Source organism: Ixodes scapularis, unplaced genomic scaffold, assembly GCF_016920785.2.
Source record: "Ixodes scapularis isolate PalLabHiFi unplaced genomic scaffold, ASM1692078v2 PGA_scaffold1__304_contigs__length_218370807, whole genome shotgun sequence".
NCBI classification, from domain to species: Eukaryota; Metazoa; Arthropoda; class Arachnida; order Ixodida; family Ixodidae; genus Ixodes; species Ixodes scapularis.
In genome coordinates, this window is record NW_024609846.1 from 29,276,664 (window position 1) to 29,292,053 (window position 15,390).

General features: G+C 46.7%; 1 protein-coding gene across 1 annotated transcript in view; it reads left to right on the forward strand.

The window, feature by feature from the left end:
- The window catches only part of LOC115332742 (calpain clp-1), a 30,925-nt gene extending 16,117 nt beyond the window's left edge, over positions 1 to 14,808 (forward strand). The window contains exons 6-11 of the mRNA XM_040216944.1: positions 624 to 796; positions 2,138 to 2,315; positions 3,781 to 3,904; positions 7,993 to 8,004; positions 12,580 to 12,695; positions 14,596 to 14,808. Coding sequence (XP_040072878.1) covers positions 624 to 796; positions 2,138 to 2,315; positions 3,781 to 3,904; positions 7,993 to 8,004; positions 12,580 to 12,695; positions 14,596 to 14,808 — 816 coding nt within the window. The remainder of the gene's footprint in view (positions 1 to 623; positions 797 to 2,137; positions 2,316 to 3,780; positions 3,905 to 7,992; positions 8,005 to 12,579; positions 12,696 to 14,595) is intronic.
- The last annotated feature ends 582 nt before the right edge of the window (positions 14,809 to 15,390 follow it).

Genomic DNA, 15,390 nt, shown 5'->3' on the forward strand with positions numbered 1-15,390 from the left:
TAGTTTGCTCCTGTCTCCTAGGCTTGGCACACGCGTAATGAGCTTCGTTGTGATTGGATAACTGTGAATACTTTTACTTTGGGGTTTTGGTAGAAATCTTTCAGACTGCGGCTCCCGGCCAAAGCGCATGAAGATATAGCTGACATCTAAAAACGATCAGGATATCTTTTAGCTTTCCTGGCTGCAAGGCAATTCAGCTCCATTTTGTAGTCTTTCGACACTGTACGCACCCGAGGCTCACACGGTGTAAACCATTATTGAACCAAGGTGTGTAGGTAGCCATGTTGGTTCACGATAAAAAAAAAAAAAAAAAAAAACCGCAGAAAAGTTGGAGGCGGGGAAACAGGTGAGTGCCGATTGGTTATCTTTTCTCCTTTTCGAACTTCAGGTTTATTTTGTATCAAATCCATTTGGGAAAGGTGTCTTGATCATATGTGTGCTAGTGCAAATGATGCTCCAGAGTTGCTACAGGCGCGTACCTGCTCGGGTTTCTGCCTCGTAACCAGCATACCTCACGCGTGAAAAGAGATATCGCAATGAACTGGGAGTCGTAAAATGCCGCTCACCCACTGAAGGACCTTCGCACAATGACGATGCCGGCCGTTTCGCGCTCTGTGTCCCAGGGCGACTGGTGGCTGGCCACGGCGGCAGACCCCAACGGCCTGGTGTCCGGCCACGCCTACACGGTGAGCGCCGTGAGGAGGGTGCCGCTGCTCAGCGGTCAAGACGCCTGTCTGCTCCGCGTCAGGAACCCCTGGGGCAACGGCATCGAGTGGATGGGCGAGTGGAGCGACTCGTGAGTACACTCAGGGCACCTATAGACTATCCGTTGGGTCCCTAGTCTTAAACTGCAAAGAAAAAAGCAATATGTCTCTGATGGTTTTACTGGGCCACTAGGCTCTGTCTGAATATTGTACGTGGTGATGTGTTCGTATTGATTTCGTGAAGACAAATGTCTGTGTTCGCATACAGAGAAAGGTGTCGTGTCAGGTTCTTCTTGGAAAGGAAACGCGCATGAAAATTGAAAACTTGTTTCTGGATCTTCATACGCACTCAGAAGTCCTCGACAGGATATTGCATTCAAAGCGCCATCCATAGGTCTTCTTTTAGTCAGTTTACCAATTAGGAAGCACGTAAATGTCAGGTTTTAATTTTAATGCAGTTTCAGTGGCACGACATGTGGACTTCGTTTTGTCGTTGAGATTGAAATACCATTCGGCACGAGACACCGCTATCGTTTCATGAACCAAGCTGATTAAAAGAAGGCGAGTTATTGGTGTACAGCCGCGGAAGATATGAAAAAGTCCAGACGAACATGTGGCATACAGGGCCTGCAGCACTATCTATTAGAATAAAGCTAAACCATTATCGAGGCTTCAGTGGCTCTTCAATTTTTGTAGTCGCGCCCCGCTTGACCAGCAATCGTCGCAGAATAAAAAGATGTTCCGCGACAAAAGGCAAAGTTAAGCATGGCTGAATCTAGCCGGTTGGTAGGTTGAGGGATCCGTGTTCGGGCGTTGGATAATTTGTTCGCGGGATGAATGACAATAAATGGTTTTCATCTTGTTTCACCGAGACTACTACTATCGGTGTTGATCTGGCAATCATTTGCCGACCAATGGCGAGTAACAGCAAGAGTCGACCAGCAGCTGAACTGCCGCTTGTTTACACAATACGATGAGCAAGTCTTCCAAAAATGCGTCTTTGGTGCATCGAAACGAAAAAAGGGGCATGCCAATCAAAGGGTTACATAGAGAACGTGTAGACATTGCGCGATGACACTGCATGGTTCAGGTCGGGGGGAAACAAACGCACGTGGGTGCATTTGGGGGAACAAGTGCACGACGTGCGCAAGGAGCGGACCAACTTACATGCCGAGTAACCTCGATGATAGCTCAGCTTTTTTTTCGTTAGATAGCACTGGAGGCCTTCAAAGCCACGCGCTCGACTGGTCTTCTCATGTCGTGCGCGAATGTACCCAGAGCGTCGTTGTGCGATATACATGCACGAAGTTTTGAGAGGCTAGATCAGGGTGGATCGACACTCCGCATGCTCTTCTGAGCACGCCCGTGCAGTACACCTTTCACAATGTGATCGTTATCCTTTTCCCGATGGTTTCTGTTCGTAATTCCTCCAGAGATCCTCAATGGTCCCTGGTCGACTGCGACACCAAGAAGCAGATGGAATGGCGACAGCATGGGGATGGGGAGTTCTGGATGAAGTACGACGACTTCTGCCGCGAGTTCGAAGAGGCTTCCATCTGCACGCTGGGGCCGGACTTTGACGGCGACGGCATCCCCGAAAAGCCCGGAGAGGTGGACGTTGCTTCTTCTCGCTTTACGGACTTATCGTTTTAAGCGCCTTTTCAAAATGTTTGCTTAGTTACATTTGTTTAAAGATTATGAGCCTTGAAATTCAACTACCACGTTCGCTGCGGAAACAAACGAACAAACAAACAATTAACGAATTATACGTTTTGTATTATTCTTACTTCGATCCCAGAGAATACTTGGTGTTAGATCAAAGTCCTGGAAGGCGCTAATTTGGTGTTCTAGCTTGTGCGTGAGACTAGAGCCCCTCTATCAAGCAAAAGCTCCTTACTCCTCGTCTTTTCTACCTGTATGTATCGTTAGCATAGGTGGCTGTGCTTCACCGGTCGTGTGGGCTCGAAATAATTGAAACGTTTAATTCGCAGGAAATCATAAATAAACGAAACAAAAAACATGTACACAGATATGAAATTGGCGCTGAAGGAAAATAAGCGGTATTCAATTACCATCATAGCTGAGTCTGTTGCTGCTGGGAGCGTGCTCGGCGAGCTGCTACAACCGATTTGCAACGTGCGAGATTCAAACCATTCAGATAATCGCTGTTGACAGAGGAAAAATAGGCCATGTATCGCCGTTCAGTAAATACGATCAATACAATCTAATTAGTATAACTTCTGCAAAAGCGTCCGTGCTATCATTGTTGACAGATTGAGAGTAAAGTGGAAGGATCCTCACACCTCTTTGCACCTTAGCAAAGCGAAGGCTGGAGAGGAGGTAACCTCTTCTCCAGCGTTCGCTCCACTGAAGTGGAAAGAGGTGGGAGGAGCATCCACTTTATTCTGTTAACCTTTCACCAACTTTAGCAGACGACAACGTCAACGTCGTGGCTATCTGGTGCTTTTTAATTAGGCTTAAATAAGTGCATAATGTTAAAACCCACAGGCCACCGTTGGCATGGTCACTTATTGTAGTGAGCACGAGCTGCCATGTTCGTACCTTCTACCTCTCAGTCGTATACGTGCCACTGCCGGCGGTGCCACCGTGCAGTTCAAATTAAGGTTCTGGCAGGTACAACTTTCACCGGTCGGCCGTATGGCGTGCGCATTGCCTCCTCTCCGAAGTAACAAACAAGTGTGCCTGCTGGGCTGTGGCAAGCCCCGCTATCCTCTGCAGAGGCCGGCCGGGCAGCCTGTGTGGACGCCGTCCGGCAAGGCTCTGGGGAGCGGCGGGTGTGCGTTGCTGCACGGCACGCGGGAGCAGCGCCAGGAGTGTGGGGTGGCGTTCCTTGGAACTATGCGGCGCGCGGGCCGCGTCGCAGCCGCTTTAACAGCCGTTCCGGCGATGGAATTTCTCTGCCGTTTTTTCGCGGTTACGGTGCGGAGGGAATTTCTCTGCCGTTTTTCGCGGTTACGGACAACGCTCGCTACGCTCCATGGGACCAGTTAATGCTTTCGCATTAAAAATAGCCTCGCAAGTGCACCAAATAAAGCGACCGCTCCATTGCGACCAGGTGCGAGCCATTCGTGGAGTCTGGGTGGAGGGTATCAACTCCGGGGGATCCAGGAACAACCTGGGGCTCTTCAGCAGGAACCCGCAGTATCTGCTCTCCATCCGGACGCCCACGAGCAGTCAAGGTAACCACGCACTGCTTTGATCAAGCCAACGCCGTCTACTTGGCTTCTCATGTAGATTTACGAATACTAGCCGTGTTACACAACATGATTTGCAGGCTTGTAGTGTGTTATTTTGTTCTCATTGTTTGTAGTGTAAGTAGCACTGTATTTTACGTATACAAAAAAGGTATATATCAGCTGATAGTTTTACTCGCCGGTAAACAACGAGCTTCTAAACAGTGACTTTATTTTGAGGATGTACTCTTTGAACTACGCAATATAAGAATGACTGGAGCAACCTAGACTTTCAGTTCAGTTGGAATAAGCCTCATGCATACCTTGAACTGTGAACATGTTATTTAAAAAAAAATTAGATGAGCTGCACGGTTGTGAAAGTACTAACAAACATTTTGACATGAACTAAGAGTTGTAAATGACAGTGATTTTTCTGGCAAGGGGACTTAATCTCAGAGGCCAGACTCACAAAACTCCTCTTCGATTAGAACAACTTAGCTAAGATATTAGTAAGTTATGCACCTCGTAAGATACCCCGAAACTTAAGACCTTTTTGGCTCCGTGAATACCGGACGTGTTCTTAGGGTTCGTCCTAAGTATGTTTTTTCTCGAAGATCGTTGGGTGAATCTGGCCCCAGCTGAGGATTGGTGCGACGGCTGTTCTTTTGCCTTTATAATAAATATACTAACGCCCGCCTCTGGAGTCGCGACTCCGCGGTAGCCCCGAATACGACACAGTGCTCGCGCAGATGATTCCTCTCTCGCTAGGTTAGTTCCTTCTCCGTGCTTACTGCTGATAACGGAAGACGCGCATCAGTCTTCAGACAGCGCATCTGCTATGAGACAGAGCTTTGCTGGTTTCTCGCACCCGTTTGCCGTGTTTTTGATAGGGGCAGGGGTGAGAAATAGCGAAATAAAAATTATTAACTGTAATTAATTAGATTTTGAAGACCAAGTACTTACTTCATTACAATGAAATTTTAGTAACTAACTATAATTGTAGTGGTTAAATTAGTTGAACATCTTTGAACTTAGTTCCATAACATTTATTATCAGATCACACGTGGTCTCCGAACGAAGGGTGAAGAATTCATGGACAGTATTCTGGCATCGTTCGCCGGATACTGTATGTCTGACCGAAACTGGGCTACATGACAGTGTTGTTAACTGTGATTACTTTCCGGTAACTTATATTGTACGGTGCCAAAGGTACTAAGAAAAAAAACTGGAGAAAGGTACAGAGGTGGAATGCTGATTGAGGGTTGCTTAAAACCGCACAGAAGGTGCAGTCCTGAGTTCCATGATGAATGTGCTTGGATGGGTTGCCCACAAAGGATGATTTTAATTTGATGATTCACAACGATTACTTCCCACTCCCGCCGTTGTACGATAATTCGTCTTTTATTATTGTGTTAGAAAAAAAATCCAGAATAATTGACTTTATTATGTTTAGGGTGCAGATAACCTGCTGGTGTTGACTGGGCTTTTGGTTTACCAACTTGTGTGAATTCGGAAACAAGAAAATCATTATGTTTACTTGACTTTGTAAACTTTAACGGAAATTGTAAGTTAGATGGCCTTAGAAATAAGGCGGAGAATGCAGCTCTTTTATAGCCTAGTTACACTAGCTCTTTTAACTGACATCACGCTAGCGACAGTTGACTTAATCGCGATCTGCCGGAATTACACGGTGGCGCCAACTGTCATTGAGCCGTTAACGATCATTGAGTTCAACTGAGCTGGTCTACCTCAGTTAATTGATGAGGGTTCGCCCCAACGTTACAAGAACAACTGAGTTGGGAAACTGCCATAGAGCCTGCTTTGAAAAAATTGCACCGATCTGTACTCGAGAGCCGAACTAATGACGATCGCAGCGCCGAAATTTGTCCCGCAGCGACCCCTGCGGGAACTGCACGTCTGCATGCATCGGTTCAGGTCGAGTCGCGCAAGAGCCGGTGGCGCCATCTCGCATTGCCCTTCCGCAGTAGCATTATAAATGAACTTTCATGTTTTGACTAGTCGCTAAAGGGTGGCGCTGTTATCGTATTTAGTTTGGTCTCGGTGGACGCGAGCGGTACGGGTTTCAAGGGCGAGTTTCCCAACTGAGGGTTTTAGTAACGTTGGTTCGCCTAATAGAGCTAAAGATGGCGGCGTCCGCCGCATTGCCGCCGATGGCCAGCGCCAATAAAGCACTTACTATTGCGAAGAGGGAGGGGGGGGGGTACCCCCTTCCGCTTGAGTTTCACAACTGAGGTAATCTAGTAACGTTGGCGGAAGCCAAAGAGTGGCAAGGGCGGCCATTGTGATGTCGGTGCCGATGTGACTTTCGTTATGACTTTCTTGCATGAATTCGTGTGAAACGTTCTGATTAGCGTTTCTTACTCTAAAAACAACAACAAAAAAGTTAATTCCATTTTGTATTAAACGTTTATAATGAATGAAAAATGTGCATATAATTTTTTAGGAAAAGATAAAGTGACATCTGTTTTGGTTTCGTTTCGGTTTCAACTGTGTGTCCCTTGACGCGAATCTCAACTTGGGTTGCTAGACCTATGCACCGTGTAACACCGGACAACTTAGTTGAGCTCAATGACAGTTGGGAGATACCAATGATCGTTCGCTTAATAACAGTTAAGAGCACTAGTGTAACTAGGATATTACCGTTGTGACATTATTCCAATTTTTACAGCGATAGCTGTTAGCTGGACACTTCACGGTTTCGCTCCGTCGACCGCGCTTCATTTCGACGCGGACCACTTTCGGCACTCCGCCAAAACATTCCACGAGCTGCTCATAACAAGATAACAAGCAAGCGAGATATAAATGCGCGGTCACGCCTGGTAGCAAGATAACATGCGTGCTCAGTAAAACAATCCCCGCCTGGCAATCTCGCAATGCACTGGTATAATGCCCATGGGAACCGGATTTAGCACAAACAACAATTTTCGAAAGATAGGTATATAAAACTGCTTTTGAATTTTACGATGCATTCCGTTCCGTATCAGAAAGCGAGAAGAAAGCAAGTGCGTTAGTGCCCCGTCAATGCACCTGACAGATACAAATTTTTATTTCATAAACGAATAGCCAGAAAGATGGCATTAATAGTGCATGTTTATATAAATAAACCTTCAATTGATCGTGCATTTCGTCTTGTCTACTTTCTTGTGCCTGTCTATTCGGCGCTTTTTGTTTAGCACTTGTGACTGCTTGTACCAAAGTGACGTACGAAAACAGGCTACCCACTTACGCAGATAGCTGAAATGCTCTCAACTTAATACGCCCTCATCAGTTCCAAAACGCTATGGAATTTTCGTCCGGAGTGTTCCTTGGTTTAATACAAAACGCCTGGACTCTGTGGTGCGCGCTCGCACCTTTACTGTTCATTCAATCCAACTGCTCCGAAATGACGTGACTCCGACGTCATACCTCAGCTGTCGCTGCGTTTCACCTTACGGGTTCCGTAAGTTTTTACAATTTTTATTATCAAGGGTTGCGGAAATATTTTTGCTCCTGTTCACGGTTAATTTTTAATCTATTATATAAGTCTGATATTTTCCCATAACGATGGAGATAAACCATTATAGTACCAATATTTATGGCATGAGACGCTTGCCAGGTGAATAACTATCCGCCGGTGTCTCTTCTTTGTGGTTTTTCGGAGACTTTTGAAATCGTTGATTATAGTTTTATTTTCGCCAAAAGATTAATCTGGTTCAGCATGGGTTTGTATAAAAAGGATCGATTGAAACTAACCTATGTACATGCTTTGGTTGCTCGTCACCGGTGTTTGTTAAACAAGGACAAGTCCATGACATGAACTTTCATATGTCAAGGGCTTTCGACGCGGTAAATAATTTTTAATATTGTTGAAACTTCAATTGAATGGCTTATGCCCTCAGTATTTTCCGTGATTTAAACTATACAGATCGTTACGCTAAAATGCGGGTCGTACTTCGAATATATTGTGTGATCATTACACGTCAACGTCAGGTGTTCTATGATGTTTCAATTTGGGGCATCTTTTTATTTTTATAAATGATATCGTTTTCGTTGTTAAAAGTGCTTGGATTTTCTTGTTTGACGATGATATCGAGCTTTATTCATCGGTTCGTTATTTGGATGATTGTTTGTTTTGCTAGAGCAAGATATTAATCATGTGTCAATGTGGTGCGCGTACAATATTTTATTTCTTAACCCGAAGAAAACTAAAATTATCTTCTTGTCCAGGAAGCGTGATCAGATTGATTCCCGTTATATTTTAAGCGGATAAACCATGAGTCATCGTGTATATACAGTTTGTTAGTTTGGCGTTCTTGTTTTTTGCCGTCTTACTTTGAAGGGACACGTTACATCAACAGTTGCCGCTTCCCTTTGTATGTTGTAACTGGTTTCACCCATGGCACGTAATTTGTTTTAGTTTAATGTTTAGTTGATTTATTTCGCTCTTCTTTACGTTCAAGACTTGAGCATAGTTCAGAGGTGTGGAACACTTTGACTGCCGATCTGAGCACAGCACCGAAATGTAAAGCGTGCGGAACCGTCTGGTGCGAATTGTTTATGAGAGACACTTCAATCGTCGTTGCTATTATGGCTATAATTGGATTCTGAAATACCTTGATTTAGAAGAGCTTTCGAAATGACGAGTCGCTCGTGATTTGTTGCTTTTACACAAAGTCATTTTAGGAAAAGTATTTCGCTGGTGTCATCTGTGAACTTTCATGCCCCCTTTCGGAGTGGTAGATTTATATTGCCATTTTGCCCGAATAATCATCCTCATACCTCGCGAATTGAGCACCTCTATGACAAAATTTATGACGTCGATATGAACATATATGTTGATAATTTCTTGAGAAAAAGTAAAGCATAGGTAGCATTTGATGTTTTGTGTTGCTTGCTTTCGTGTTTTATACTTATTAAGAGTATAATCTCTGTAGTAGCACTTGGTGGGATTTACTACGTTGTCTTATTTTGATAGTAATGCCCATACTGTGTGAGGGTGAAACTGTTCAATGTTCAAATATATTGGGTCAATGCTTTGGTTTATATTAGAGCGCGGATTTTAGGCGCCCGTTCCCGTATATAGCGGTGTCCGCGTAACTTGCGCGTGTTGGATTATAGGTCGTCACAGACTTGTACACCAATTCAACTTTCTCGCTAAATTTGCGGAGAAACTGCATTGGTGCGTAGGTCTGCGACGTCCCATAATGCAACACTGTGCGCGTTGCATTGTCACGAATGTCATCATGACGAAACAAACAGTAAGTGAGGAAACTAAAACGTTTAATGACGCGAACGTGTGCCCAAAACGAATACGGGACAGAAGTGTGGCGGACACAGAGTCCAACAGAGGACAGCACTCAACACCCAACGCCGACCGGCACCCGCGCACCTTGGCGCGAAGAAAAAGAGGGTCGAAGAGAACCACGCGCAACCAGCTCCCGGGTAAAACACAGCTCGTCGTTCCAAGCAAGACTATGGTTCAGACAACCAAACTAGCCGTGGATAAAAGACAGTTATGGTAGCTCAGTCGTCAATGGAATTATTACGTGCTGTCTTGCTTGGAACGGCGAGCTGTGTTTTACCCGGGAGCTGGTTGCGCGTGCTTCTCTTCGACCCTCTTTTTCTTCGCGCCAAGGTGCGCGGGTGCCGGTCGGCGTTGGGTGTCGAGTGCTGTCGTCTCTTGGACTCTTTGTCTGCCACAGAAGATAACAACTGAGCGTCGCGGGAGTCTAAGTCGGCGTAACAGCAGGATCGAGCGCTGGGGCGAGACTGACTCCGGCTTGTCACGCGGAGCACCTTTCGTAGCCGCATGGGTTTATAAAACATTAGGCTTAGAACGCTCAGCGCGTAGAACATTCGCCACTCGATCAGGCGAGAAAGTGCTCGAATATGCGAGAACGCCAAGTAGAAAGAATAAATAAAAGAATATTCCGCTCCCAGGAATCGAAGCCGGACCCTCCGACCGACAGCCAAGCACGGTAACCACTCGGCCATATACGAATTTTTTTTATTGCAACACAAAAAACTCATGTCAATTAAATTTAAAAACGCCCTGCAGGACTTCTGCAGGACACGTTAATAAAAAGGCTCTAATTTACAACAGCGCTTTACAAAGTCCTAGCCTTTCGGCCTTGGGCTCGCGAGTGGAAAAAAACACTCTCGACCTGCTTCACAAGAGAGACGACATAGAAGCGAACTTCTTTAGCCGTGGGGTTGGCATTGCATACTGCCAGGCGTAAGTGCCAAATACTACAACCCCCCCCCCCCCCAAAAAAAAAAAATGAAATGGCACGCGGTCATCATTTATCACATTCAAAAAACGAATGCCAGCCGGGGTGATGCACAGCTCTTTCTTTAGCGTGCGCTGGAGCACGTCCCAAAAAAATACGGCATCCACGCAAAAGGTGAATACATGCTCAATGGTCTCACGTTGATTGCATAAAAAAACAATCAACCGTCCACGGCACATCAAAACCCTTTTTCTGTAGCCACACCTTTACCGACAACGTATTGGTGTGTAACTCAAAAAAGAACGATTTCGTCGAAGGTGGTACACACATACGCTTAACTCGGCTCAAGACATCTTGGCCGCCATGACAAAAAACAGTTCGATACATCGGCGTCGGGAACAAACTGACTATCAAATCGCGCGCGGGCGTTTTTTTGCTCACTAAAGACAAATAATCAAAAGATAATGTGAAAGCCGTTTACAACTCACTGTAACACCGAATTAGAGCGCAGCTCTTGAGGAGGAGGGGGGAAGGGTACTGGGGGGTGAAGTGACCTGGGGGGGGGGGGGTCACGTGACCTTGGGGGTCACGTGACGATGCCGATGATGTCATCAGTGACGTCACTGATGACGTCATCCGTGATGATGACGATGACGATGCGGATGCCGGTGACGTCATCAGTGACGTCCCTGATGACGTCATCAGTGATGGTGACGATGACGATGCGGATGCCGGTGAGGTCATCAGTGACGTAACTGATGACGTAATCCGTGACGATGACGATGACGATGCGGATGCTGGTGACGTCATCAGTGACGTAACTGATGACGTCATCAGTGATGATGACGATGACGAAGCGGATGCCGGTGAGGTCATCAGTGACGTCACTGATGACGTCATCAGTGATGATGACGATGACGATGCGGATGCCGGTGACGTCATCAGTGACGATGACATCATCGGGGAGGTCACGTGACCTCGGCGGGGGGGTCACGTGAACCCTGGGGTTGGTGACGTGACCTCGGGGGGGGGGGGGGTCACGTGACCCTGGGGGAGGGGTCACGTGACCTCTGGGGTCACGTGACCTTGGGGTGACCTTGGGATGACCTTGGGGGGTCGCGTGACCTTGGGGTGACCTTGGTTACGCCGACGCCGACGCCGCTCAAGCCGGGAACGGGCTCCTAAGAGCTGCGCTCTAAAACGAGCAAACAAGAACAATACAGTATCAACGACTTCCTTCTCGCTCAGCGACGCGCGTGGCAATAGAATGTCACAGACCTGTGCGCTAATTCAACTTCCTCGCTAAATTTAGCGGAGAAACTGAACTGGTGTGAAGGTCTGGGACGTCCCATCATGCAACACTACGCGCGTTGCATTATAGGACACGACAGGCAACGGGTTCACGAAATCCGGCTTCACGCATCTCGCCGCCCCCAAGCAGGACCTCCTCTTGCCTACCCTCCCGGCGTAACCACCGCCTACAACCAGGGCCTCTCGCCCCCCCCCCCTCCTCCCACCGTGCCCCACCGTACCCTCCTCCTCCTCTCTCGCCTACCCCAAAAACAAAATCTAAATATCAATATACATACATTTCTCCCTCCAATTCTTTACCACGACGTATATCACAAAATCAAAATACCCCAAGAGCTGCGCGCTATTTCGCCTTACAGAGAAGTGTTAACGTCTTTAATTATTTTTTTTTGTGTTCCAAAAGGTAGGTTTATATGAGCTTTTGGACACTAACGGAAAAATGAAGTATTATTACTGTTATTACTCTTTTTGAATTGTGTCCACGAATGAACGAATTCACATTGATTTAGGATGATCAGCGCTATACGTTCTGTCAGTTGCTCAAACTCTGCTGGTAGCAGAGTGTTCAGTGAAAACAAAACTGTGCCAGTACATCTCTTGCGTTGGAAGCTGGGCCCTTCATCAGCAATCTAATCATGCCTCAACGTCGTACACTTTTAGAAAAGCGTGCGCGTCTACTTACCCGCAAAACACTTAAAGAGCCAATCTCTGCGATCTGCGAAATCAGCTCAGCTAATGATGAGTCGGAATATCTCTTTAAACCTCAAAATTTTGTCTGCGCTGTGGCATTACGCAATGAAAGCATGACGCTTTGCATTGCGTAATACCACAGCGCAGACTTCATTCTGAGGTCCAAACAGACGTTCCGCCTCATTATTCGCTGAGCTGATTTCGTAGATCGGAGAGATTGGCTCCTTAAGTGTTTTAAGGGTAAGTAGACGTGCAGGCTTTTCTTGGAGAGTAAATATTTCAAAAGTGCTTAAGTTACTTCGCCAAATAGCTGTAGCTGTAACCGCAAATTGACACATTCCTAAACCACGCAGCTGTCTTTGTAACTTAGATATGCACGTTAACTCAAGTGTCTCAGAATGAATTCTGCTTCGGGTATGATTTTGACCGCTCGGGTCCTTGGTGTCGCAGGAGAGGACGTGACGGTGAGCGTGGTGGTGGCGCTGATGCAGGTGCACCCTCCCCACAGCGCCTTCCTCACCCGGAACCGACTGCGTATGCACCAGATCGGCTTCGTCATCTACCACGTACGCACACAGTACTCGCCTATGATTCAGCGAGGACGTGTTTCTCGAGAAATAGTCGACACTCTCTTTAAACCCCACCGTTCATGCCGTTTTGCATTTTTGTTTACGGTTCATAACTTTTTTAGAGCGCAGCTCTTAGGGGCCCGTTCCCGGCTTCAGCGGCGTCGGCGTCGGCGTCGGCGTAACCAAGGTCATCCCAAGGTCACGTGGCCCCCAAGGTCATCCCAAGGTCACGTGACCTCCAAGGTCACCCCAAGGTCACGTGACACCCAGTCACGTAACCCCCCGAGGTCACGTGACCCCCCGAAGTCACGTGACACCCCCAGGTCACGTGACCTGGGGGTGTCACGTGACTTCGGGGGGGGGCATCCGCATCGTCATCATCATCATAGATAACGTCATCAGTGACGTCACTGCTGACGTCACCGACATCCGCATCGTCATCGTCATCATCGCTGATGACGTCATCGGAGTCCGCATCGTCATCGTCACTGATGACGTCATCAGTGACGTCACTGATGACATCATCGGCATGGTCACGTGACTCCCCATGGTCACGTGACCCCCCAGGTCACTTCACCCCCCCAGTACCCTTCCCTCCTCCTCCTCAAGAGCTACGCTCTAATTCAGTGTTACAGGGAGTTGTAAACGGCTTTCACTTTTTTTGTATCCTATACTAATACAAAGAACGTTAAATTAAAAATTAGTTACATTAAATTAATTGTTATTTGTTAGTTTATTGCTTAGCTTTTAACCGACCACAGTTATTTTTTTTCTTTGGTTATAAAGTCTCAATGTCTACGATAACTTATGGGAACGGTCTGTTGGATATAATGAATTAAAATATAAATCAATTAACGGTAGCGAAAATGTAGTCTTTAAAGTAAAAAATAAAGTTTAAAATTGAACTATTTTCTTGTGTAATAAAAGCTGAATCCTGTCATATCAGATCGTCTCCTGTCAGGTAAGCATTTTTTGTTTTTTTTTCTTTAAATTTTAGGTTAGCTCCGCTTTCGAATGACCGGACCAGTTTGTTTACAGCAAGTGTTGTTTCGGAGGCGATAACAAATATATGTCCCATTGGCCCGTATCGGTTAAAGACAGTTACGGAAGGCTTTTAAGTTCGGTTTTGTCACGAGGGGCAAAGCCTGCGTAGGAACCACCGGCGCCTGTAGCTTAGAGGTTAGCACGCCTGTTACACATTCGAAGGCTACGTTAGAATAGGTGCATAATGACAAACCCTAATTCAATCGGTGCTTGCCCGCTAAATTCAAACTCATTTTAGCGTGCAAGATTTTCCGCTAAACGCAGTGGGAAGGTCAGAGGTGAAGTGAAACGCCTCGGAGAAACTTGCTAGGTCGATGCCACGAAACCACTGTGCGTAACAAACAAAGTTTCCCCGTAATAAATCCTCCGAATGATTCAATCGTTAAACTCGATTAAATGTTCGAAATACTTACCGAGAAGGTAGGTTCATGGATATGGCTCACAGCTCCAACCGAAGTTTCGACTAAAATTCCTAATTTCTGACAGCCTAAATATGCTGAATCTCAACGTAACATAGGCGTTTTCAGGAGATTTCTCATTCGTTTCTTCTCAGCAGCTTCGACTTGATTCGTGCTTCGAGGTCTCTTCAAATGAGCGTCGGAGTCTCTCTCGTGCAAGAGAAATAAGGATAAGAGCCACTGGCAGCTTGAGAAACGCCTATCGCAGCCAATGAGACGGCGCCATTAGCTCTGCCGAACAACGAAGAGGGAAGAAGCCGTACGTTTCTAAAGCGGTCAGTGACTTTTTGCCATCGCTGCCACCCATAGACTTATTTGTTCTGGCATGATGATAGCATCATCACGCTCGTATTCCGCTACCTGACGGTCCTGCGTGCGTGTCCTGTGTCCGGCAGGCCGTGGACCCTTTCCGGCGGCTGTCCCTGGACCACTTCGCCAAGAACCCCGACGTGGCCAACTCCGGCGCTTATATCAACTACCGGGAAGTGTTCGGGCGGTTCGAGCTGCGGCCGGGGCACTACGTCGTCATCCCGGCCACCTTCGACCCGGGCTGTCCGGGGGCCTTCATGATACGGGTGTACGCCAGCAGCCCGTTCCAACTCAGGTGAAGGCACGAGCAGTACCGCGCCCCACACTTTTTTTCTTTTTATTGACAGATACTACTGCCTTCTCAATGGAGGCGTTGTAGGACGGGCTTCTAAACAATGACTGAAACGTACAATATGAAACAAGGCCAGTGCAACGAACATAGTAAAGAGCAGAAACCGTGAAACCCACAACCGAAATATTGCACAACAATGAAATGAAACAGTGAGCATCATTACACTTTACCGTGTACCTTTTACCGTTTACGCAAGAAAGCGAACAAGACATTAAACGATGTTGTATACACAAACGACAGACATAACTTCAGTTCGAGATATATAGCTGCCAAAATATTTCAGGGGCAGTGCGACCACTTAGGACCGCGTGCCTGAAAACCACGTCTCGGGTGGACGAGAGCGGGAGGACACCATTTCTCGCAGACATTACGCGCATTTGATCCCACACATACCGCAAAAACCTTCGCTCTTGTGAAATGCACTTCCAGGGCCACGTCATAGATGGCGCCAGATTGCCTTTTTGATCTCTCGTCGTAAGAGATCTCAAGAAACTCGGTCGTAAGTAGATGCAAGTATGTGAACGGGCAT